Source organism: Rhinoraja longicauda, chromosome 5 (assembly GCF_053455715.1).
Source record: "Rhinoraja longicauda isolate Sanriku21f chromosome 5, sRhiLon1.1, whole genome shotgun sequence".
NCBI lineage: Eukaryota > Metazoa > Chordata > Chondrichthyes > Rajiformes > Arhynchobatidae > Rhinoraja > Rhinoraja longicauda.
The window spans coordinates 28,709,740-28,736,633 of NC_135957.1; the positions used below are offsets into that span (position 1 = coordinate 28,709,740).

The 26,894-nt window shown below is 39.3% G+C and overlaps 1 protein-coding gene across 15 annotated transcripts in view; it reads right to left on the reverse strand.

Moving 5' to 3' along the window:
- LOC144593513 (myelin transcription factor 1-like protein) overlaps nt 1-26,894 on the reverse strand; it is a 346,938-nt gene that overhangs the window by 173,441 nt on the left and 146,603 nt on the right. For all 15 annotated transcript variants that reach the window (XM_078399197.1, XM_078399201.1, XM_078399195.1 and 12 more), the window contains one exon: nt 315-598. In XM_078399197.1, the coding sequence (XP_078255323.1) occupies nt 315-598 (284 nt within the window). The remainder of the gene's footprint in view (nt 1-314; nt 599-26,894) is intronic.

Consider the following 26,894-nt stretch of genomic DNA (forward strand, 5'->3'; position numbering starts at 1 on the left):
TTCTCAGCTTCAAAAACAATGTTATGCTGAATCGCAATATTGTTTCACAATACATTCAATAGTAAGAGGATTGTTTTAGCAAAGAATCTGGACTGGATTACAGCAGCTCCATTGCCAAGCAAAGCTCCTGAAGAATATCACTCACCGTAGGAAATATGAGATCAAGAAACTTATTTGACCCCTTAATTTGTTTTCATTAAGCAAACTAAAACTGAAAACAATTGAATTTCATCTGGGGAAATCTTTGCACTGACAATAAAACATTGAGCATAAAAAATGTGATTGATTCTTAATCTCTTTCAGGCGATTCATACCTTGTCCATTACTCTGATCTTCATATTCCTCATCATCCTCTTCTAATTCATCCTCGTCTTCCTCTTCTGCTTCCACATCCTCCTCTTCGTCTTCGTCCTGATCATCGTTCTCATCAGAGTATTCCTCATCTTTCTCATCCAGCTCCTCTGTACCATCAGTCTCATAGCACTCATCAACAGAAGAGTTATCCGCTCTCAGCAGAAATGTCTTTTTCTTGGGAATTGGTTCACTTGGTTGCTTGTCCTGTATTTTACGTTTCTTTGCCAATGGACATCCATAAACACTACAGAAAAGAGAAGCAGGAATATTAGCACGACATGAAGAATTTTCACGATAACGAGAATAACAACCTAGACAAATAAATTACGTAAAATAGGGGAATCAATACTGCTGGCTGAGGACTTAGCAGATCCTTCAAAATCTTTATTTGAGCATCCAGTACCATGACTAAGTTCGTGGAAAATCACAGTACATTGAGAATATGTCAAATTTCCTTTTTAGTTCTTTATCAACAATAGGATCCATCTATCCTGTTGTCGCTGATAAAATTAAAATATATAGTCAGCCGTGAGAGTGGAATTGTGCACCACACATTTGCCCCTCTCTGGCAGAATATAACCTTAATAAAATATCAGGAGATTTAAAATCAAAACATGTTCTTTACTCACAACTCATCTTTTTCAAAATAGTTTTCTTCCATCTTGCAAACTAAAACATTCAAATGTTCATTTTCTTTAATGTTTTATTTACCTCAGTAATTAGAGATTGAATACAGTTCTATTTCTCATTGAATCCTTTCATTAAACGTTGGAATCAGAAATTTATAGCACAAGGTGGTCTGTGTGCCACCCACAAAGTGGACCTTAATTCAATCCCTCAGCATTTGCTTGTATCACACCATTTTTCATACATACAACCCCCCCCCCCCCCTCCCCTCACCCCCCCCCCCCCCCCCCCCTCCCTCCCCCAATCTCTCACACATCCACCAGCCCCAATGCACTAGCTTATAAATCTCCGGACTGAATTCCATTTACTACTTCTGTGCCCATGTAAATACTTCACTGATATCTGCATCAGTAAGTACTTTTTTCTCACCAGCAAACATGCTGCCAATGTTGATGTCAATGGCAAACTTTTAATCTGGCCATTACTTTCAAGAGCAAAGTATTAATGTTTACCAGGTAAAGCAAGAATAGCAAAGAATCTAGTATAAAGCCTTATGCTACTCCACTGAGTTCAGCCCACCAGTTAACAAAGTTTGTGTCAGCCATTATCCTTTACCTTCTGCCAGCGAGCCATTTTTTAATTCATCAACATATTTTCCCTTTTATAGGGTTTTCCTTTTTTGCGAACTTGACTTTGAAAATACCTTGTTAAAATCATATGCTCTCCCTTCATCAAGAATAACTTGGTACCTCCTCAAAAACACAATTAAATGAATCACGCTAGACACCCCTCAACAAAGTTTACCTCAAATAGTTTTGAAATTGCTTTATTTATTTTTTACAATTTTCCTTTAAATTAATTGCTGGTATTTTTAAAAGGCACATGTAACAAAATAGGAGAAGCTTAGATTTAACTCCACTCCACTTTTTTCTCTACATAAAAAAGTACAAGCTTGCTATGTGGAAGTCAGGAATAAGCTGGTGGTGCCTCACAGGATGACATTCAACACAAAGCTCAGTGGGGATGAACAGACTTCCCCCACAGGCCTCAGTGTGTGGAACCATCCACATTGAATGAAAGGACAATTGTGGTTAAGGGGATGGTTCCTTTTTCTTTATTTTATTTAATATTAATTTAGTTTAGAGATACAACATGGAAACAGGCTCTTTGCCCACCATTGGCCCACTATTGCTCACCCGTTCACACTAGTTTTATGTTATCCCACTTTCTCATCCACTCCCTACGCACTAGGGGCAATTTATAGAGGCCAATTCACCTACAAACTCTCAGGTCTTTGGGATGTGGGAGGAAACCAGAGCGCCCGGAGGAAACCCATGCGGTCACAGGGAGAACATACAGGATTGAACCCGGGTTTCTGGTGCTGTGAGGCAGCAGTTCTATCAGCTGCACCAATATTTCGCCCTGAATTAATGTTTTAATTCATTTCTAGCTCTTCCAATCAACAGAGACATCTAATAACACTTTAAAAAGGCTTTGTCAGCACTGACTTGTCAAATGGCCAGTGGGTGATCTGGGGAATTGAGCTCAGGATCTATCATCTGCGATCTTGTTGCCACAAGGTCAATTGTATTTTGTGGGATGATTGCAGAAGCCAGGCCTTGAGGATATTTGGTCTCATGAGACTGTATGATGTATGTATGGCAATGGGAATGACATGAATGCAAAGCATAAGAAGTGAGCCAAATTAACTAATATTGTAAGTAAAATACAACATATGTGTGACTGAAGAAGGGTCTCAACCCAAAACATCACCCATTCCTTCTGTCCAGAGATGCTGCCTGTAGCGCGAGTTACTCCAGCTTTTTGTGTCTATCTTCAGTTCAAATCAGCATCTGCAGTTCCTTCTTACACATATCATATCATATCATATATATATACAGCGCGGAAACAGGCCTTTTTGGCCCACCAAGTCCGCACCGCCCAGCGATCCCCGTACATTAACACTATCCTACACCCACTAGGGACAATTTTTTAAAAACATTTACCCAGCCAATTAACCTACATACCTGTACGTCTTTGGAGTGTGGGAGGAAACCGAAGATCTCGGAGAAAACCCACGCAGGTCACGGGGAGAACGTACAAACTCCTTACAGTGCAGCACCCGTAGTCAGGATCGAACCTGAGTCTCCGGCGCTGCATTCGCTGTAAAGCAGCAACTCTACCGCTGCGTTACCGTGCCGACTTAATCACTTGAACCCATTAAATTATGATGAAATGCCATTATTTCTGTAATCACATATTTGCAATCAAATATTCTCCTGACTACTGAAATGTTTTTTTTTTAACTTCACCTACATTCATTAAATGCTTATTTTGTTCATGGGTGTGTCATCACAGTGAATGAAGTGGACTATTTTGCAAAGTACATTGTATGCCTCCCTTATGAAATATATATGTTCTGTTGATAATCACAATGGAAAAAATCTGCTTAATAAAATATTTCAATTGAATAACTAAATTGATCATTGAGTATAAAATTCATCAACCCTGGCTGGTTGGTAGTTGGATGATCTGTTGATAAATAAAGCTTTTACATGTATCTTGGTGCAGTGCCTTATAATCGCTGCTCTTGAACTTGTTGCTAGGGATTAAAGTCTTGTTTCATTTATTTTCATATAACTTCCTTATCGGCTGCCATATATTTGTGTTCATGTTCATGTTTGCAATTCAATGGTATTATTAAAACTGTTCCATTCACCATTCAAAGTACTGGAGATTATATTTATTAAAACAGGTGAAATAAATTCTTGTTAAGGATGAAAACATATATCATTGAATAGAAATGGAGGCCTACAATTCAGTTTTGGCACAATTGATGAACAGGATCCAAATTGCACTAGTTTTGTGCATGTTAAGATTCTGCACAAACCTATTTGCATTTAACTGAACTCTGTGAAACAGCAGAACTAGTGTGTCTCAATATATTTTCAATGAAATTGTAACAAAATATTCCTTGATATATTTATGAGTGGTAATCTGGTATATTTTTATGAATACATCTAAAAAGACATCATTTCAATAATAGTACCATATTAATTAGACTGTTTAGTCCAGTCACAGTAAGTAATTTGATATTAAAATACACAAAACCATATTAAGTAACTGCACACAATCATCTTCTTGTCATATTGATATACTGTTACCTGCATTTTTAGTATATAAAAAAAACTACTTCAAAGCTATAGATAGGTCTTCTTTGTGCCATTGCTACCATGAAAAATATGCGATTTTAAGGCCATCACAATAGAGTACAAAGGTATACAATTAGAGCAAACGCGGTGATTTACACAAGGCAGGGTTAATTTTATACATGGCTTTCAGCACATTTTTTCTAAAAATATTCCTAGATTTAAAAAACTCCGTTTGTGCATGTAACATACACTTAGAAACTCTTTTACTTTTAAGAACATGGGCCAGAGTAGAAGAAGCCTTCCCATGAGCCTGTTCTGGCAATCAATTCGATCATGGCTGATTTTTTGGATGACATGGAATGAAAAGTCCAAGGCCACTAAACAGAAACTCCAGGCTCTATTGCCTAACTCTTGTCAAAGGCTGTCAAATATTTTATGTACTCTGACTTAATCGTAACGGATTAAAAACAGATAAACAAATAACCTAAACAAAAGCCTTAAAATACTTCAATACATTTGCAAAGCTAAAATACTCTAAGAGACAAGAAAACACTAAAGTGCCTGATAGCACATAAAAAGTCAAAATAAACATGCCATAAATTACGTGAAAATAATTTCTGGAAAGAATAGAAGGGGTCATAATTTGCCCTCAATAACGAGACGCCCACGCTCACTACTGAACCGACATATATGTGAATACGCATTTCATGGTCATTCCAATGGAAACTTCGAGACACTGCCGGTAGGAGTTCTTGATGCAAAGGCCCTGCCTTCCATTCCATAATGGCATTGAAAAAAGTTCTGGATACAAAAACCTTGGGAAAGAAATTAGCTGGCTAAACCTCGCACTCTGATGCAGCTAAAACTGCCAAATCTCAAACCATTGCATATTTCTGACATTCAGAAATGTTCAAAAATACTATAAAACCTCACCAACAGCTCCTTTGTAGTTTAAAACTTTTAGTTCTCTTCTGCCATTGTCATCTCTCTCTCTCCGCTGCCCAATTTTGCTGATGTTTTCAGATGTTTTATGACAACTTTTTGTTCATAATGCAGTTTTCAACTTGGTCTCAGTAGGTCACACGCTTGTTACTGAGGCAGCAGGTTCAAGCTGAGCACCTGGTTTGCTGAAGGGCCTGTCTTTCAGATGAGTCGTTAAACCAACTGCCTGCCATTAAACCTTTTGTTTGGTTAGAGTATTGAGGAATCAAGGCAATTAAATGGAATTAAAATTAAAGTGGCCATAATCGAACTGAATAGTTCTTTGTTTATTCCTTCCTTATTCGAAGTCACATAATATTTAATATCTGGATTCTGTTAATCTGAATTATTTACATATTTGCAATGACCATCAATACCACAGAAATTGATTTCCAAGAACCATGGAGTATGAGATGATCAAAGTGAAGGTAAGATGGCTCAGTGCAACTTTTCAGTACCGCATACAGAGAATATGAAATTAATTTCAGTCCTGCATTTGATCTTGTTTTAAACAGACAAATAATCAAGCACTTTTGTGATGCAAGACTTGACTATTGTGATAAGGAAAACCCAATCTTATATTTAGTTTCTTTACCCATCAGGAATATGGTGCGAAAGATCAAAATATTTTGATTTTCATAATTATTTGTCACAGCAGGCAGGTACATTTTGCAAGGAAGATTTTTATATTGTGATATATTGGCACAGAAATATCCTCCCCAAATAAAACAATTCAGACTGTGGAAGCCAAAGAAGGATATGGTGTTAATGTGAGCAAACTAAATTAATGTAGATGTGAAATAATGTCAGCACAGAGGGCCAAAGGGCCAGTTTCTTTGTGCCTGACAACTCTACGATTCCATGATATTAAAAAATGATTGGTATCATTTTAACATCAACGTCAACACAAAGCTAAACTCCAAGGAATATTGATCACTCTCAGGTTAAGAAAATAAACAACTGTTATATCTTCATGTTAGCAAACAGCAATTGAACACGAAAACCATTGAAAATTACAAATTCAAAGCTCATCAACTATTCCATGGTCTGCAGATATCAGTTATGCATCCTTGCATTACAGTGCGTAAAAAGAGAATAACTATCTGACCCCAATCGCCAAAATTCAATTTCTTGGACACAACACCAACATTACATAACTTTAAACTGAAAGACAAAATGTCAGCTGCATAGCTCTATAGATAGCATTGTCACCACCATATCAGAAGTTTGCAGGTTCACCTCTAAGATTTGGCACCAAAATCTAGGCTGATTTTTCAGCGCAGTAATGACAAAGTTCTGCACAGCCTTTTGGCTGTGATATTAGGCCCTTCCAGGTGAATACCACTGTGCTGAAGAACACTGCAGCACTCCCAGTGGTTAAACAATACTGATCAATTAACCAGCATTGCTAAAACACAAACTGCTGGAGCAAGTCAGCAGGTTCACATGCACCTGCTGCAACCTCAATACAACCAAACCATCTCCTTCCCAGGTACTATCCCCTGCAACCTCGAGAGATATAACACTACACCCTGTACCTCCTCCATCACATCCATCCAGGGACCTCAGCAGCCCTTCCAGATGAGACAAACATTCACATACACCTCCTCTAATCTAAATCTGCAGTTACTTCAGCCCTTTGTGGGTTGTTTTTTTTGGTAAACCAGCATCTGCAGTTCCTTGTATCTACATTGCCAAAAATATGTTGTTTATCACTCTCACTTTATTTTGGGGAATTTGTGGTTCACAGATTGGGTGTGTTTGTTTCTTGCATTACAACAGTGGCTGTGTTTAAAAAAAACTTCATTGGTTGCAGAGTGCTCTGGAAATTCTGAAGTCTGTTCTTCTTTCAAAGCTAAAATTGTTTTGTAATGAATGCCTCCAACATTTATATTAGACAGTTCTTATATAACTACCTATCAGCACAATGCCTCTGGATATTCCTGTTAATTTTATTTTCCATCCCTTCCAGCTGAGGTGGAATGCTCTCCCTAAATTAAACACTACACAAAAATCAGCAAGTTGACCTTCAAATGTCCTACCTAACATAATTATTTTAGTTCTAATTAAAAATGTGTTTGGACACACATCTGACATCTGCCTCTGAGGTTAACGTAATTGGCTTTCATTGAACATTTGTTTTTGTTTTTTTTTTTGTTTTTTTTAAATTTTATTTTTGAAAAGCATATGTACAAATCGAAATAAGAAAAAACACATTTGTTACAAAGTTCTTACATAGCTTCAATTTTTAAATTTTTGAAGAGAGAAAGTAAAAATAAAAATATAAAACTATAAACTTGGGGAGAGAGAGTAAGAGGGTTAAAAAAAAAAAAAGGATCTAACAATAAAAATTAACGGGAGTAGATCCGGGAGACAAAAACCACAGCTGTACATCCAACCCCCAACTCAAGTTTCAACTTTTTATTTAAATTTTTTTTATTTTAGTCCTGTGCCAAACCCATTTACTTTTCTAAAAATTCAATAAATGGAGACCATATTTTTAAAAATAACTCAGGTTTGTCGATTAAGGCAAACCTTATTTTTTCCAAATGCAGGGTCTCTGTCATTTCCATAGTCCACATTTTAATTGTGGGGGTTATTGGTTTTTTCCAAAATTTAAGTATTAGTTTTTTCGCAGTTATTAGACTGTAATCAAGAAAATGTACCTGACTTACTGTAAAATTTGTAGTATGTTCTGATAATCCTAATATAATTAATTTTGGGTCCATATCTAATTTTTTATTAATAACTTTAGAAACTATTTAAAAAATCTCCAACCAGAAGTTTTGCATTTTTATACAAGTTACGAAAATATGAGTTAAATTAGCTTCTTGAAATTGACATTTATCACACATAGGAGAGATACTAGGAAAAATCCTATTTAATTTCGTCTTCGAATAATGTAATCTATGTATTATTTTAAATTGTATTAAGGAATGTCTAGTATTCAATGAACATTGATGTATATGTTGTAAACTTTCATCCCATATATCTTGCATTATAAATTGATTCAATTCGTCCTCCCATACTCGTCTATAAGATTCTGATGACGGAATGTCAATGTCAAGGAGAATATTGTAAATAAAAGATATTAATTTATTTGAGTTATAATGTCGATTCAGGCATACATCAAGTGTTTCTGGACCTCTAAACTTATATTCTTGCATGTGTGATTTTACATAATCTCTAAATTGTAAATATCTAAAATAATTATTAACATGTAATCCGTACTTCTGCTGTAACTCCTGAAACGAAAGAAAAGTTCCCTTATGATAAAGATCTCCCACCCTTTTGATTCCATAACTTTTCCATTGAGCAAAGCCTCTATCTAAGACAGACGGTTTAAAAGAAGGATTATTCGCAATAGGAAGGAAAACAGATAATTTACTCAATTTTAACGTAAGCTTTAATTGTTTCCAGGTACGGATAACACTATGTATAATGGGATTACCTCCATATGTTTTTTTATTTAAATTTATTGGAGCTAAGAGGATCGCACCAATATCGAATGGTAAACAATCCTCTTTCTCCATCTTTAACCAATCCGGTTGTTGATCAGAATCATCCAACCAGCAGGTTATATTTTTAATATTAACCGCCCAATAATAAAATAAAAAGTTAGGTAAAGCAATTCCTCCATTAATTTTAGACTTACATAAGTGTCTTTTATTTATTCTATGAGTCTTGTAGTCCCAAATAAAATTAGTAACAATTGAATCAATTTTTAAAAAAAACTTTTTTGGAAGGTAGATCGGAATTGCTTGAAATAAGTATAGTAGCTGTGGAAGAAAGATCATCTTTATAGCATTACTACGACCAACTAATGATATAGGAAGTGTTTTCCAAAATTGGATATTTCTGTGTAATTTAGCAAGTAAAGGAGGAAAATTTGATTTAAATAAAGAAGTATATTTCCTAGTCACGTAAATTCCAAGATATTTAAACTTTTCATAGGCAATTTTAAAAGGAAATTGTTGAAGTATGGCCGGATTATGCTCCATTATTGGCATAATTTCACTTTTATACCAGTTAATTCTATAACCTGAAAATGAACCAAATTGAGTTATGAGATTTAATAAATTCGGAATGCTAATTTCTGGCTTTGTAATATATATTAATACATCATCCGCATATAAAGAAATTTTATTGGTTGTATGTTTAGTGTTGTAGCCATAAATATCTGAATTTGATCTAATACTCTCAGCAAGTGGTTCTATAATAAGGGCAAATAAAAGTGGTGATAGTGGACATCCTTGTCCACAACCCCTAGCTAAATGAAATTTAGATGACAGCATTTGATTAGTTAATATTCTAGCTGTTGGGGATGTATATAAAAGTTTCACCCATGCACAAAAATTTTCACCTAGTTGAAATTTTTCCATCACTGAGAAAAGATAGGGCCATTCTACTTGATCAAATGCTTTTTCAGCATCTAGCGAGATGATTGCTAAATCTTCATTTAATAGTCTATTTGAATAAATTATATTAAACAAGCGTCTCAAGTTGAAAAATGAATATCGTTTGGCTATAAAGCCTGATTGATCGGGGTGTATCAATTTGTCTATAACTAGACTTAATCTCTGAGCTAAGATTTTCGCTAATATCTTCTGATCAGTATTTAAAAGAGCTATCGCCCTATACGAACCAGGGTCTTCAGAATCCTTATCTTTTTTAGGAATGAGGATTATTGTTGTTTCAGTCAGAGTTTGTGGCAATCTCTGTTGTTTAAAGGCGTGACTATATACAGTTTGCAAACGTGGAGAGATCAAACCACTGAATTTTTTATAAAATTCATTATTTAAGCCATCAGGGCCAGGAGTCTTCCCATTTTTAATGGATTTAATAGTCTCTTCAACGTCTTTCATAGTTATTTCTGCGCCCAGTAAATTTCTATCACTCACATTCAAACCAGGAAGGTTACATTCCTGCAAAAACTTTTGCATCTGCGCAGAAGTATCTGTTATTTTTGATGAATATAATGACTGATAAAATTACAAAAATCTCTGATTAATATCCTCAGGTAGTTTAAGCAAATCTCCATTTTCTGATCTAATTTTATGAATTGTAGAATCATCTTCTAATTTACGGAGTTGACGTGCTAGCAATTTCTGTGGTTTATCTCCAAATTCAAAATGTTTTTGTTTAGTATATTGAAAAAGCCTTAAAATATGAGCTGAAAGGATATAATTTAACTTATATTTGAGAACTGCAATTTTATTATGTATTTCAATAGAGGGAGCGATGGCATTTGTTATGTCTAACTGTCTTATCTGACTTTCCAGGTCATTCTGTTCAGCTCGGTTCTTCTTGTTTTGAGACGCTTGAAAAGCAATAATACATCCTCTCACAAACACTTTAAATGTTTCCCAAAGCAGGGACGCAGGTGTTTCAGGAAGGTCATTTGCGTTAAAAAAAATCTCAAATTGCGATTTAAGATAGTCATAACATGCTTTTTCATTTAAGATTTGCGGATTAAATCTCCAATTAGTCTGTTTCCCCGTTACTCCTTGGAGTTTTACCCTAAATGTTAAAGGGGCATGATCGGATATAATAATATTATGATATTTTGAATTATACGTATAAGGAATAAGTTTGGAGTCCACCAAGAAATAATCAATTCTTGAATAAGTTTTATGCACAGGTGAATAAAATGAATACTCTCGGCCTGAAGGATTATCAATCCTCCAAACATCTTTTATATTTGCACTATTTATATAAGAGTTTAATAATTCACACGACTTGGATTTTGTTTTCCTTTGAGTTGAAGATCTATCCAAATAAGGATCTAATGTACAATTTAAATCTCCTCCAATTATCAAGTTATATTGTCCAAATTCTGGAATGGTATTAAATATTTTTTTTAAAAATAACGGATTATCAAAATTTGGTGCGTAGACATTCACCAATATCAATTTTGTAGAATATACAAAAATCAGCAAGTTGACCTTCAAATGTCCTACCTAACATAATTATTTTAGTTCTAATTAAAAATGTGTTTGGACACACATCTGACATCTGCCTCTGAGGTTAACGTAATTGGCTTTCATTGAACATTTGTGAGGAGTTTCATCTTGCAATCTCCCTCCGCAGAGGTTTAATTTGGTTCTCTCCAACTGAATTTCTACATACATGTAAATGTGTTAACCTTAAAAATCATCTTTGCAATGAATTAATTGTGCCGCTTAACCTTTTGGCTTTCTTGACTCCAAGATATTGAAACACACAATTTTGAACAATAAAAATTACAGAATAATGAAAGGCTTAGATACCAGTGGATGTGGAAAGGATGTTTCCACTGGTGGGAGAGTCTAGGACCAGAGGTCATAGCCTCAGAATTAAGGGACGCTCTTATAGAAAAGAGGTGAGGAGGAACTTCTTTAGTCAGAGGGTAGTTAATCTGTGGAACTCTTGCCACAGAGGGCTATGGAGGCCAGGTCAGTGGATATTTTTAAGGCAGAGATAGACAAATCCTTGATTAGAACGGGTGTCAAGGGTTATGGGGAGAAGGCAGGAAAATGGGATTAGGAAGCAGAGATCATACATGATTGAATGGCAGGGTAGACTCGATCAGCCGAATGGCCTAATTGTACTCCTATAACTTGTGTGTGAAAAATGTGCTGGTTATTGACTATGGCCGTATGGGAGAAAGGACTGGAGAAATTATGCAGAGGTGTGGCAGTAGTTGTACTGGCAATGTGGGAGGCATCATGGAGCAGATGGAATGAGACTGAGAAAGATGATTGGAATTGAGGGAGACACGTCCAGAGGGGATGAACACATGGAAATGATTGGGGGATGATAAGTAGAAAGGATAATGAGGCGACTGAGGAACTAATGAGGTTGGTTGCAGCACTGAGAAGATCATGATGTTTTTAGGATGGGTGGTGGCCAGAGGAAATAATCAAAGGACCCAAAGTGATGATCCAAGTGCTGAGGTTAGAAGACATGAAGATTGACTCCGGTCTATGGAAATAATCAGAGGCTAGGGTGGTACTGGAGAGATGAGTCAGTGGGAGGGTGAGTGGAAAGTCAAGGAGATCTGAAGGCGATCCAATGTACCAAGTCAGCAGGGAGCTGCAAAGAGCATTCACTAAAGATGAAAATTTAACGAAGGATCCTGGCTTGAAGATCAAGCTTAGGCACCAGTCCAGGAATGGCCAGGCCCTAGTTTAGTTTAGTTTAGATGGAAATTGATCCATTTGCCCACTAAGTCCATGCCGACAAAATGTGTGGGAAAGAACTGCAGATGCTGGTTTAAATCGAAGGTAGACACAAAATGCTGGAGTAACTCAGCGGATCAGGCAGCATCTCTGGAGAAAAGGAATGGGCGATGTTTCGGGTCTGAAGAAGGATCTCGACCCGAAACGGCACCCATTCCTTCTCTCCAGAAATGCTGCCTGACCTGCTGAGATACTCCAGCATTTTGGTGTCTAAGTACATGCTGACCATTGATCACCCGTTCACACTCGTTCTCTGGTATCCAACTTCCTTATCCATTCCCTACACACCAGCAGCAGTTTGCAGTGGCCATTCAATCCACAAACCAGCACGTCTTTGGGATGTGGGTAGAAACCAAAGCACCCGGAGGAAACCCACATGGTCACAGGGAGAATGTGCAAACTCCACACAGACACCAGCCGAGGACATGATTGAACCCGGGACTCCGGCGCTGCGAGGCAGCAGCTCTTCCAACTGCGCCACGGTGTTGCCCATAATACCAATGCAGGACTTAACCTTCCAATTAACACACGTTCCATTGTTACAGGCATTGTACACCAGTGGGTCTCACGGCTCTTACTCAATGACATTCTGCTGTTTGCACATCATAGGCATAGAAAATCTCTTGAAATATGCTATAAGATTGATCGCTAGGATGGGGAAACCATGAAAACATAAAGCAAATTAGATTACATTTATGAGTTGAGAAGAAATGTTAAAAAACTTCTGTGAAGCTTGATAGGGCTGATGCGAGGATGATATTTCCCCAGATTGTAGTGTCTATAATCTGGATTAATGGAATTAAAATAAGGGAATGACCATTCAGAACAGAGATGAGAAGCTTCTGCACCCAGAGGGTATTGAATGTGTACTAGTGCATTCACATAAACAATATAAGGAATAGATGTGGCAGTATTGTCAGCTGCCAGCGATTACAAGATGATTTTGCATGACTTCTCTTGCAATAACAAATTTCACCAATGTTTCTATTTGAGTTTAAAGAGATTGCTGTGTGTGTTGATGGAGAGAGTTAAACTCATCAAAGAACAAGTTGGTGGGCACAGTGGTAGAGTTGCTGCCTTACAGCATCAGAAACCTGGGTTCTTTTATTCTTTTTTGCAACTTGTAAATATTGTTGTAAATATGTGCAAAAAAATTGTAAGGTCTTCACATCCAATTACCATCACAATCCTTCCATTCCTCATAAGAATTTTACCACACTTCAGCCCGATTTCATTGCAACAAAGTAAATCATAATCACAAATATAAAATAGTAATCCCATCAAGAGGTTGAGACGATGCAAAATCTTGTGACTTTAGGTTACTTCTGAATTTCTTGTGACACTATCGGCAATGTGTAATTTCATCCATTTCAATGCAATTCGTATGGGGATACAGATCGTTGAATGCAATTCTGTTATTCAAAGGTTATTTCATTTGCATAACTTAACCAAGCATTGTGACTGGGATCGATCGTTGATTACACTTAATGCCTACAATTGCCTAAAAGTAACATCTTTTAATCAATGCCACAGTATTATTGCAAATTTTCATCCATTTGTATGAATTTATTTTTAAATTGATAATTTTATAAGGAATCAGATAGAGGGGAAAGTGCTGACATTGGTGATTTTTGCTTTGGCAGGCTGCAGCTCTTATATTTATTTCCATAACTATTCCAAATAAAAAATTAGCAATTGCAAACTAATTTTTAGTCTAGCAAGATACACAATAATATATTAGTACCTGGTCATATTTTTTTTAATGACCTTCACTTTAGCTGTTTCTTGTAGGAGAAAGTTCCACATTCTGATCAATATTTAGAAAAAGAAATAAGGAACGGCAGGTGCTCGTTTACAAGAAAAGACACAACGTGCTGGAGTAACTCAGTGGGTCAGGCAGCATCCCCAGAGAACATGGATAGGTGCCACTTCAGGTCAGGACCTTCTTCGGACTGATTGTGGTAGGGGATAGGGGGGTGGGAGCAGGGGAAGAAAGCTAGAGGAGATCAGGGCCAGAACAATACAGGTGAGGTGGGGGAGGGTTCATCGGCAGATGGTTGGACAAAGGCCCAAGATAAAACTACAAAAGGTGTGAGACAAAAGAATGGAAGAGTTGCGAATTGTGAAGTTAGAGGAAAGAATGTAGGTGGTAGTTCTCCAGAGATGTTGCCTGACCCAGCACCTTTGTGTCTTTTTTCAAGAATTTTGCCCTGATTTCTCCACTGAACTTATCAACGACCAAATATTTATGGCCCAGAATTGGACTCTTCCTCACATGGAAAGATCTTTTAAAGATCTCTATTAGCCTTATTTTTCCTTGAGAGATGAGCATTGGCTTGTTGTATATCTTATTAGGGGCTTGTCTAATGTCTCCATATTTTGAAATATGTAGAATAACACCGAGAGACCTCTCCATAAATAAGCCACTAGAACCAAACCTGAAGAATTGGATTCCAACTACTTCTGGTGCAGATTTTGCCTCTCAGAATTATTAAAGCTTTCATGTTTAAAATTATTTTACTCAGAACTAAAAATTTCTAACATGTAATTTTGAACAAATGGTGCAATTCACAGCCTATTATTTTAACATGGTCAAGCAAATTGGAAAGTTAAAACATTAGGACTGCCTAGGTTGAAACGAAAAATAAAAGCAAAGATCATCGGCTTGAAATATTAATTTTAATACCCCTTCCACTTCTCTTTCCTGGTCTGCTCAGAGCTTGCAGTGTATTTTGTTTTTGTATTTTTCAGTTCCAGTATCCCTAGCACTTTACGATACATCAGGATGAATACCTGATCTTAACGATGAATTACTGATCTTGCAAACAACCTCATGGTCCTTGCAGTATTTTAATCTGCACTTTCTCCTTAGCTGTAACACTATATTCTGCATTGTTTCAATTGTACTCATATTGTACAATTCACCTGGATAACATGTGAAAAAAGATTTTTCACTGCATCTCAGTACATGTGACGATAATAAAGATTATAATAAATAATAAAGAAATATAAATACTCTTACAACTGCAGTAAGTCAGTGGTGTCAAATATAGAAATGTGAAGAATGGGGCAAGGCAGTCCACTATTTTGGAAATAATTTAGTTTGGAGGCTCTGAGAAGGATCTTACTTTCTGAAATACTGAAGATGCTGGGACCAGGAAAGGCATGACCTTGCTGTCTCTGAAGAGCATCTAGAGGTTAACAGACAGAAAATCAATGTCATGTCAATAAGATAGAGGAACATGGAAAGTTACAGTGGTATGAAAAATGTCAGTGGTTGGAGGTCTCAGAATAAATTATAAAGAAACAAGGAACTTTATCTTTTATCCTAACTAATAATGCAGAGTATTATTAGAGCACCTGAAAATCAGATTGCAAAGCTCAGTCACTATGTGCTGCACAATGCAAAGTCGAGGAAAACTTATTCTTGGTTGAAATACCATCTCATGTAGGTTTTCAGAGAACCATAAAAATCTACAGCACAGAAACAGGCTCTTTCAGCCCACCCCATTTTCTTCAAGTTAAATATTTAGTGTGCGTAAGTTTAATCTTACGCCTTCTAGTTGCACATCTATGCCCTTCTGTTTTGTGATTCTATTATGACCCCCCCCCCCCCCCCCACCACCCTGAAACAGCCTGACCTCATGTCTCCAAAAAACTACCTGACTGCTATTAACCTCTCCCTAGGTCCTTATAGCAACATCTGTGCCCAACATTCCACCTGATTCCTTTTCCAATGGATGAGCTTCTGGTGCCTGAACCCCATGCCCAAGCAAATTGTCAGTGAAATAAATTATTTGATGATTAATATAGAATCACTTAATTCTACAGCACATTACATTTTTGTTCTGTGGCCAACATCATTTTATTCTACCCAATCAGCAACTCCTTTTTCCAAAGATCATTCCAGTTTATTCACTTTGTCACTGCTATCCTCAATACTTCCACAGTGGGAATGACTCTAGGAACTATATCAATTTCAACTTCTATCACTCTCTTTGATAACTCATTCCATAATTTAAAAAGGTGAAATTTCACTTCATTTGTTTCAATCCTCCTCAGCTGTATATTTGTGCTCCCTGTATTTGGACCCTTGCAACGGTGAATGATATGACACAGTTTTAACAATTCAAATCAAGGTCCTACATTTCTAATGAAACCCACCCGAATATCCTTCAGCATTCCACTTGACTTAAATACTGATGCTTGCAATCAGTTTTTGTTGTTCAATTCTATATCTTCCACAAGGAATCTTACTCTGTCTGAACTCAGAACAAAACAAACCACACACTGTCAAGCAGCAACTTTTCCAAGGATGGCTCCATATCCCAACTCTGAGAGCCCCATATCTGAGGAAGGATGTACTGGCTCTGGAGAGAGTCCAGAGGAGGTTTACAAGAATGATTCCAGGAATGAGAAGGTTCGTATATGATGAGCGCTTGACAGCACTGGGCCTCTACTCGTTGGAGTTTAGAAGGTTGAGGAGGGGACCTCATTTCCACTGGTGGGAGGGTCTAGGACCAGGGGTCATAGCCTCAGAATTAAAGGGTGCTCTTTTAGAAAGGAGGTAAGGAGGAACTGCTTTAGTCAGAGGGTAGTTAATCTGTGGAACTCATTGCTACAGAGGGCTGTCGAGACCAAGTCAGTGGATAATTTTAGGGCAGAGAAAGATAAATTCTTGATTAGAAAGAGAGTCAATGGTTATGGGGAGAAAGCAGGAATGGCTTAATTCTACAATAACTTGTGAACTTGTGGATCAGGTACAGTTCTGAGAGATTATGGTGCACCGACTCTATGGTGCTCTAATATCATAGCTTTGGCAGAAATATTCTGTTGTCCTCCAATGCCCTAGGTACGCTCAGACCTCTGCAGACATGTATCAGGAAGGCTCGTCATCCATTGCATGGTTCCCCCTAACCTCAGAATATATGTGAGGAGTGGGGCTATGACATCCTTCTAATTTTGGGAGACTGCCAGGCTATATTGTAAGGGTCATGATGTCAGATGGCAGGAGTTAAACAGGTGCTGCAGGATATTTCTGTGAAAGGGAGGTATGTTTATCAGAGACAGTGCTCACTACTTGTGAAACAAAGTGCTAGAAGCCTTACATTCTGCACCTGGGTGCAGGTTCACCCAGAGGTTCATCTGCATCTCCTCCAACCTCATCTATTGTATCTGCTGTTCCAGATGTCAACTTCTCTACATTGGCGAGACCAAACGCAGGCTCGGCGATCGTTTCCCTCATCACCTTCGCTCAGTCCGCCTTAACCAACCTGATCTCCCGGTGGCTGAGGACTTCAACTCCCCCTCCCACTCCCAGTCTGACCTTTCTGTCATGGGCCTCCTCCAATGTCATAGTGAGGCCCACTGGAAATTGGAGGAACAGCACCTCATATTTTGCTTGGGCAGCTTACAGCCCAGCGGTATGAACATTGACTTCTCCAACTTTAGATAGTTCATCTGTCCCTCTTTTCCCCTCCCCCTTCCCAGTTCTCCCACTGTCTTCCTGTCTCCACCTATATCCTTTCTTTGCCCGCCCCCCCTGACATCAGTCTGAAGAAGGGTCTCGACCCGAAACGTCACCCATTCCTTCTCTCCAGGTCAATCGCTACGAACTTGAAACTTTGCCATTACACAAATCACAACAGGTTTTAAGTTGAATATCCTCATGGATCACAATTATTTGTTTCTGCGAATTTTATGTACACGTTATGCATGCGTTCAATTACTAAATGTTAGTTCAACTTTAAAAAGTGATTTTATGAAACATATGTGTTACTTACATCATATAATATCTGGGTCCCTTCAGTTTTAAAAATACATGCTTAAACATTGGTATTATATTTAATATTCATATAATTTCCACCACGGAACCTCCACACAAAAAAAAAAATGGGCATAATTTGCATTAAAAAGACCATAAATTATTTGCTTTACCCTGATTGTTCCTTTCAGAATATATATATAGTATAAGAAAATAACTGCAGATGCTGGTACAAATCGATTTATTCACAAAATGCTGGAGTAACTCTGAGTTACTCCAGCATTTTGTTCCTTTCAGGCATGAGTTGCACACTTCATGATGGTAGATGTCAGCAAAGATTGCACCCATTGTGTTTTGACGCTAGCAATCACGGGGAGCACACTTCACCTTGAAGGAGGAGCCCACTGCAACATAATAGTTGCCATGGAGGTGAGGGAACATGCAGGAGTGAAGGTCTTAGAAAGAGGGAGGGATTCAGTGCACTACCGAGATCACAGCATCCATCTCAGCAGTGTACAGTTGCAGCTTGTATAATGAGACCCAGCAACGAGTATGCAGAACAATAATACCCCAGGCAGGCAGGTGCCGCCAGCAACACATCAATGTCCCGGTGGGGACCCTATGATTCGCACTTCCTTGCCAAATTGCTGCAGGGATTCTTTCCTTGATTTACTAAAACTGACGGTTGTAGGTTGCTCCAGTTTCTGTCAGCAAGCCAGATACACTGATGGCGCCATGGCATGTACGAAAAAATGCTGCAAAACTTCAATTGCATTAAGTGAATCATACCCAGAGATTCCTGGTCCAATCTCACGATTGCCAGAATTTCAAGAGGATATGGTCACTATTATGTTAAAACATGCATTATTGGCTTTTATGATGATTGTGCATAGCTAAATAATAGTTTATAATATATCCAATTTCTAGTCTAGAGTCTGCAGGGACTTCTAAGGTTTTTAGAGAACAATTGCATTGCTATTAATCAATCAAATGTCTTTGCCTGTAAATGATCTTTATAAAATTAAAGTCATGATTAAAACTATTTCATTTCTCGCATAATATGTCTCCGGGGTTAAGCTATTGTCAATGTTTTCCATGGGGCTAATTTTAGTTTTACTTATTGGGAATGTCTTCTTTGCATCAGCTAATGTAGGTGTTAAATCATTCCATGATCAGGCAAATGCTGAACTGCTCTTCAGTGAGCAGTTCCTATAAATAGACAATGGCTTTAGGTGCATTTTAATATGCCAAAGTACATCGCTGGTAGGAGGCCCAATAATGGTGATGTTGTGTAGGAAATTTAATCTACTTCAAAATAAACAACAGAACTAATCATTAAATTTTCTTAAATTAATGGAGTTTTCTAGATAGCAGTCTATTTATGTGACTAACTCTGAGTATATATCCACCAAGCGCCAGCTACTCACATCCATTTTAATTGTCTAAAGCAGTGCTGCACTGTCATATTGAATATGCAGAGTAAATTCTTGAAATACAACCTAATTTGGCTCATTTCATCAATACTATGATAAATTCAAATGACAAACATGGGTGCAGCAGCTTAATAAAAAAACAACAAGAACTTAACACAGCACCTCCATCATAGTAAAACCTTCCTGGGCAATTTGTGGAAGTTTGCCCAAACAAAATTTGACCTGAACAATATCACAGGTGACGAGCAGTTTGTTAGTGTGATGGCTTTAGGAAACATCATAGAGGAGAGAGAGATTGCTCAGGCATAAAAAAAATCAGAGAGTAATTAAAGAACCTTAAGTGCTCGAGACTTAAAAGGCACAGCCCAAAGGTGATCTGATAAAATCTGAGAACGAGCCCCAACTGTAAGAAGGCAGAGTTTGTGGAGTGTGGCAGGGCTGGAAAAGTTTGTGAAGACAGGGAGATGCAGGGCATTGATAATAACATCAAGTGCTGTTGGAAGAGCAATTATTCGGTGAAAGACACACTTTAGTCTACCCAAAGCTCATTGGTGTTCCAGTACAACAAGATCTCCATAAATGAATGCAGCTGACTAGCATGTTTCTGGCTGCAGGAGTTTGCTGAAGGATGCACTGATGTTTGGTGCAGCCAATGCAAAGGTTTGGAATGTGCTGTATTCGCAGTTCCTGCTGCCACCAGATACTGAGCCCTGTGTTACTTGAGGGAGTATTGTTCAAAAAGACCACATGAGTGACTTTGGTGCTATGTACATAAGGATGTACTGACTTGATGACTTGACAGCGATATGATTGTTTAGACACGATGACACCATGAATATAAAGAAAGCCATGTGCTGGTTTGTATTCCTGAAATACATCTTTATGAATAAAGTTTATTTTTGAAATATAAATAAAACATGTGGAAAATGTGAGGTCCTCTGTATTTCACCCAGAGTGGTGAATCTTTGGAATCCTTAACTATAAAGCACGATGGAGGCTCACTCATTGAATTAATTAAAAATAGAGACTTGTGGATGTTTTAGATATTTAAGTCATACAGCCATACAGTTATACAGCACAGTTATAGGCCCTTTGGCCCACTTTGTCAATGGTGATCAAGGTGCTTGTACAGTACAGGAATATGCCCTTCTGTTCATGCCAAACATGATGCCGTTAAACTAATCTGTGCCTACACGTGATCAATATACCTCCATTCCCTACATATCTAGTCATAGAGTCATTGGAAACAGACCCTTCGGCCCAACTTGCATACCAACCAACATGTCCCATCTCCACTAGTCCCACCTGCTTGCATTTGGCCCATATCCCTCAATGTGCCAGTTTCAAAGCCTTTAAAATGTCACTGTCCAATCTGCCTCCACCACCACCCCTGCCTACGTGTTCCAGACACCCACTAATAACAGTGTAAAAAAAAATCTGCCCTGCACATCTCCTGTAAACATTGGCCCTCTGATCTTAAAGCTCTGTCCTCTCATCCTTGACATTTCCACCCTGGAAGCAAAATTCTGACTGTCACCATCTTGAGTTAATGCTCTTCGCTTTGAATTTGGCCCATATTCCGCTCAATCTTTTCTACCCAGGAACCTGTGCAAATGCCTTTCAAATATGCTAATTGTGTCCCCTACCCTCTATGTGAAGAAATTGCCCCCTTAGGTTCTCTTTAAATCTTTCTGCTCTCACCTTAAATCTATGCCCTCTAGTTTCAGAGTCCCCTATCGTGGGAATGAGATGGTGATCATTCACCTTATCTATTCCCCTCAGGGTTTTTTAAACATCTGTAAGTTCACTCTTCAGCCGCCTCCATTGCTGGGAAAAGGGTCACAACCTCCAGCTTCCCCTTATAACGTTAGCCCTCCAGTCCCAGCAACATCCTTGCGAATCTTTTCTGCAACGTCTCCAGCTTGGATCACATTCTTCCTATAGTATGGCAACAGAACTCACGCCCCCATCATGAGTGGGGGAGTAGTCTCAAAGGCCATTTGGCCTACCTTAGCTCTTTATTCTTTTGCTCATATAAAAAACGCTAAAAAAGTAGTTTGAAAGCAAGGTGGTTTAGTGTACGTCAACAAGCAAAGGGGCAATGCTGCTTTGAAATAAGATCATTCAGATAATTCCTAGAACTGCTTAAATGTGGATGACAATAAATGTCATTTTTGGTTTTGTTTTTCTTTAAACCCACCAAGGTGTACCACAAAATTATGAACAGAATAAAATAATGCAGTGGTCCCAAGCTTTGCCAAGGCTAATCTATATATTTGGCCACAAGGTGGTGCACTGGAGAGGCATATGTACTCAATGATACTGCTTCCTCTCCATTTCAGCACCTCAGTCAGATGACCTGGATGACATTGGGAACTAGTTACTTTGAGGAAATCACAGGTTCTAATCTATATTTTACTGCTTTGTCATCCAGGATTATATTTAAAACATGTTTTGTAATGAAGTCTCTTGTGCCTTATTTCATGATCAGTGTGCTTTGTACGAATAACATGCTGCGGCTCCCTCTCTAACCCATAAGTAACCCGACAAGATCCTAACGATTTTGTGACGGTCACTCTCTAATCACTTTTAGAATTTGAAATTTGCTATCTGATTCAGATGAACCAAAAATCAATCTCAAAAGCAAAGTTTGAATTATTTGAAGAATCATCTTCGATTCACCTGTTGTGGCTGGTGAAGTTTTTAAACATTCAAAACTAATACTCCACTGGAAAAACATTTATTTTAAGAAGCTAATCATTTGTTCATTTGTTTCAGTTGAGCACCACCATATCTATAGGCTTCAAAACTTAAACATGTCTGCATTTTTTCAAATGTAATGAAAAGGAACTGCAGATGCTGGTTTATACCAAAGATAGACACGAAATGTGGGAGTAACAAAGTGGGTCAGGCATCGTCTGTCGAGAAAATGGACAGGTGATGCATCCTCACCAATGGATAGGTGACTGAGGCTGGAGAAGGGTCTGAAGAATGGCCCTGACCCGAAACGTCACCAATCCAGCCTCAGTTTTTTAATTTGATTATCTATATATATATTACAAAAACTCTCATCTTGTTTGTGTATATATTTGTGATGGAAATACAGCCAAAATGGTATACAATAGCGCAACATTTGTAGGACCACCTTACTCATCATTGTCCTGGGGTTTAAATGAATGTTATATTTTAAAAAATACACTTTTTAATCTTTAAAAATCACTTTTTAAAGTTAAAAAAATCACTTCTCCATCTCCTGTGATCGTGACCCGCGTATGGCTTCACAATGGGAACCCAACGGGCCCGCGTGTTCAACGTTACCAACGCGTCCGCGCCTGCGCAGTTGGGGCCCATTGATTTGATACTTACGTAAGATGGCCGCCAGATCCGCGCGTGCGCAGAACAACCAGGTCCGCACGTGCGCAGTTATGGCCCGTTGATATGATACTTACGTAAGATGGCGTGCGCACTTGGAGGAGGGTTGCCACTCGGAGGGGGGCAGGACCTGCCCGAGTGATGGGAGTGGCGGCCAATGAGGGGGGTTTACGAGAGCATCAGGGGGGGAGGAGGGGGGGAGAGGATGGCGGGGGGAGGGGGGGAGGATGGAGTGGGTGAGTTGAGGGGGAGGGAAGGGGAATAGAGTGGGTGAGGGTGGGGAGGGAGGGGTGGGAATGGTGGGTGAGGGGAGGGAGGAGGGGGAGGGTTGGAAGGGGGGATGGAGTGGGTGAGTGGGAGGAGGGAGGGGGAGATGGAGTTGGTGAGTTGGGCAGGAGGGAGGGGGGGAATGGAGTGGGTGAGGGGAGGGAGGAGGGTGGAGGGAGAGAGGGGGGGAGGGAGTGGGTGAGTGGGGGGGAGGGAGGGGCGGCATGGTGTGGGTGAGTGGGGGGTTGGGGGGAGGGGAGAGGGGGGGCTTTTGCTCCACGGCTTGCTGTGGCTGCAGTGGTGGCGGCACGGGGCCGAGGTGAATGGCTCCCTCTCCCCTTCCCTGTCCCCCCTCGCACGCCGAAGGCCCCGGGGGACACTCCCTGCCCGGCAACGGGCTTCGTCGGTTGGAGAGGTTTGCCGGGCCTGCAGGATCGTCAGTTGGAAGAGGGTTGCCCCAGGAGAGGCCTGCGGGAGGGATTTGGACCCAGCGGGTCCACCTCAGTTTAGTCTGATAATAAAACCGATTTTTGTCCTTGAAATCTATTGATATTCTTCTCTGAAATGTTTCTATAACATAGAATACAAAGCATATTCGGAGATATAAGACTGCAAATTGCACTGTGCAACATTATTCTATAAGTAGTTAGCATGTACATTTGACACTTCTCACTATATTTTAAGTTAAAGTGGACAAAGCGGATTGTTCCGAATGCTCTAGAAATAATATTACAGAGTGAAATATCCAGACAATATTTCCTTTTGTTTGTTATTAAATTTGAAAAGCCCATGTTACTAATTGATATTAAACAAAAAGAAGCATTGCACACAAGTAAAGAGGCAGATAAACTATTTTAGGATTTAAATTTGAATGTCATGTTTTCATTTAATTATGCAACCCAAAATATTGATTGCTTTAAAGTGAGAATTGAGGAACTATATTGAAAGCAGAGTCAATCAGCAAAATAATCCATCTTTTTTTGAAATAATTCCAAATTGCAGCTTTGTGTTAAGAGGCGTTTTCTCAAACTGAAACAGTTAAGAGTTATCCAGCACGGAAACAGGAACTTCCACCCAACTTGTACATGCTCAACAGTTCACATTTGGCTGCATTGGGTTCAAACCTTTCCTGTCCATGAACCTGAAATGATGAAATGATTTAAGTTGCATCTTTTTCTGCAACTGGCTGGTAATGCTGTTTTTGATTAGCTTAATTGAGGTTGATTTGCAAGGCAGACTATGTCAATCTTTTCTCCAGCTTGCCTTTCGTTCAATGGGGTTGAAGGTTTTACTTCTGTGCAAATGTGGAGGCTTGATAGCCGCCGGTCGCCTCGGCCCTCCATATGAAGGAGCCTGGCCCCCCCTGTAAATCTGGAGCAGAAGCTCCTTAAGGCCGAGGTATTTATTGTTGGCCGGGGGGTCTTGGAGGAACTGGGTGACTTCTCCGGCCATGTCCTGGTCGAGGGCACCTACCAGGTAGAAATAGCGGGTGTTGTCCACTGTAATGCCCTGCAGCTGAAATTGGGCCTCCGCCTGCTGAAACCAGACGCGAGGCCAGGCGGTCCAGAACGTCCGTAACTTCACGGAGACCGCGTCGAGGGACAAGGCCTGGTCGGCCTGTGCGGCGGGCTGTGAGGGGGATGGTCTGGTGGTTCTGCGTTTTGGCTCCATCACGACACTAATGGAGCGTCAGGGTCACCAATGTGGCGCAGCGATTAGGCCCGAAATGAAGGCGAGGAGCCAGGTGTTTCGGGAACAGTTTTAATTGCTGTGGTTCTCTTGACCAGATGAGTCTGCAAGAGAATGATCATGCCAAAACCCCTGCCATTGATCCATGTAGCTCGGGGCCGCCCCCAGACAAGTCCATTCTCGTGCCGAGGGGTTCGATAATGGAATGGCCCGACCCTTGGGAGCCGCCACACAATACTCATTCATTCGGCCCTTGGCCCACTCTACTCCCAACCCCAAGCTGGTAGAGATACAGTGTGGATACAGGCCCTTCGGCCCACTGAGTCCATGCCAATCATCGATCACCCGTACACTAGTTCTATGTAATCCCACTATCGCACGCTACACAATAGCAGGAATTTACAAAAGCCAATTAACCTAGAAACATGCACGTCTTTGGAGTGTGGGAGGAAACCGGAGAACCCGGAGAAAACCCACACAGTCACAGAGAGGATGTACAAACGCCATACAGACAGCACCTGTAGTCAGGATCGAACCTGGGTGTCTGGCGCTGTACGGCAGCAACTCTACCGTTGCGTCAATCTTGCTTCATTTTTCATAGGCTTCCCTGGTCAATCCCAAAAGAGTGTTCTGATTAATGGTTAGGCATGAATTGAATTGTAAAATATCTGGGCGATATACTCCATCTTAAATGTTAACTGATATTTCATTGGTCAGACCTTTTATGTATTTTAACATTTATTTGGACTTTTATTTCATACCTCCAGTGTTCATTATTTTTATTTTTATTTTTACCTTACAGAAGACTGGTTAATAATTTAAGGTAAAACATGACAGGTATATTAAGGAAGTGGTTACCTCTTTTTCTACTGATTGACTTTAGATTTGTCAATTCTGTTTGGAAGGATTCTTGGAGGCAAACATGATCTCCCATCTCCAGTGACCTCAACATATAGGCTCAATCTAAAGAAGGGTCTTGACCCGAACGTCGCCCATTCCTTCTCTCCAGAGAAGCTGCCTGTCCCGCTGAGTTACTCCAGCATTTTGTGTCTATCTTCGGTTTAAACCAGTATCTGCAGTTCCTTCCAAAACATATAGGCTCACTACTTGTCTTCTGCCTTTCCCCACATCACAAGGACGCTGAGCATAGATTAATTGGGAAGTGAATAGACCCCTCAGCTCTCTCAATCTTTCTTCCAATCTACCAATATTTTTTTGAATAGGGTACTATTCAAATAAAATTGACTAGTACCACACTAAATAATGTAATAAAGTGCCCCTTAATTAAAGTGCACCTTGTCATTCACAAAAGTGCTTTACCAATTAATCACTAATTCTTTGGGATTCTTCAGTTATGAACAACACGATGCAAGGTTTAAATGCCCACTTCCTTTTTATCCCTGTGTGTTTCTAAGAAATGGTGATTGCTTATGAGATGATGAGACCAATACATTTTAGACATTGGCTTGGAAACTATAGGGTGAGAGCTTATTCTGTTTTTTCCTCATTCACTTGTGTAATATAATACAATTTCGGAGGTGTAATTTAATCTTAAATACTAGGTAGAAGGTTGCCAGGAGCAGATAGGTAGCCCATAATACAACTCATCAAAATTTGCCTTCTGAAGGTATCAATAGCAAAGCAAATCAGATTAGCAGGCAGCTGATCCACTACACTACTGCTGTTCAGAACCCAGTGCTGAAGGTTCAAAACTGCCCTCTGGACTGTGACTGACAGATGCTAGAGGCAAGACTGTTGGACATATCTCTCAGCAACTCTTCCGTGGAAATCCTCACGGTGACAACACAGCTTTGAGGGAAAGTGGAAGGGGGTGGCAGGGAGTTGGGGATAGGAACAGAAAGAGAGATTTTCGAGCACCAGTAGAGCAATTGTTCAAGTATTGCAATGATATACAGAAAACAAACTGAAAGCCTTTTGAGGTGATCTGTTATCTTTAAACTTTTCATCTTAAAACGCATGTATTTTTCAGGTGACCCAGATTGATTGTGTATTAAAAGTAAATTTGTGCATTAAG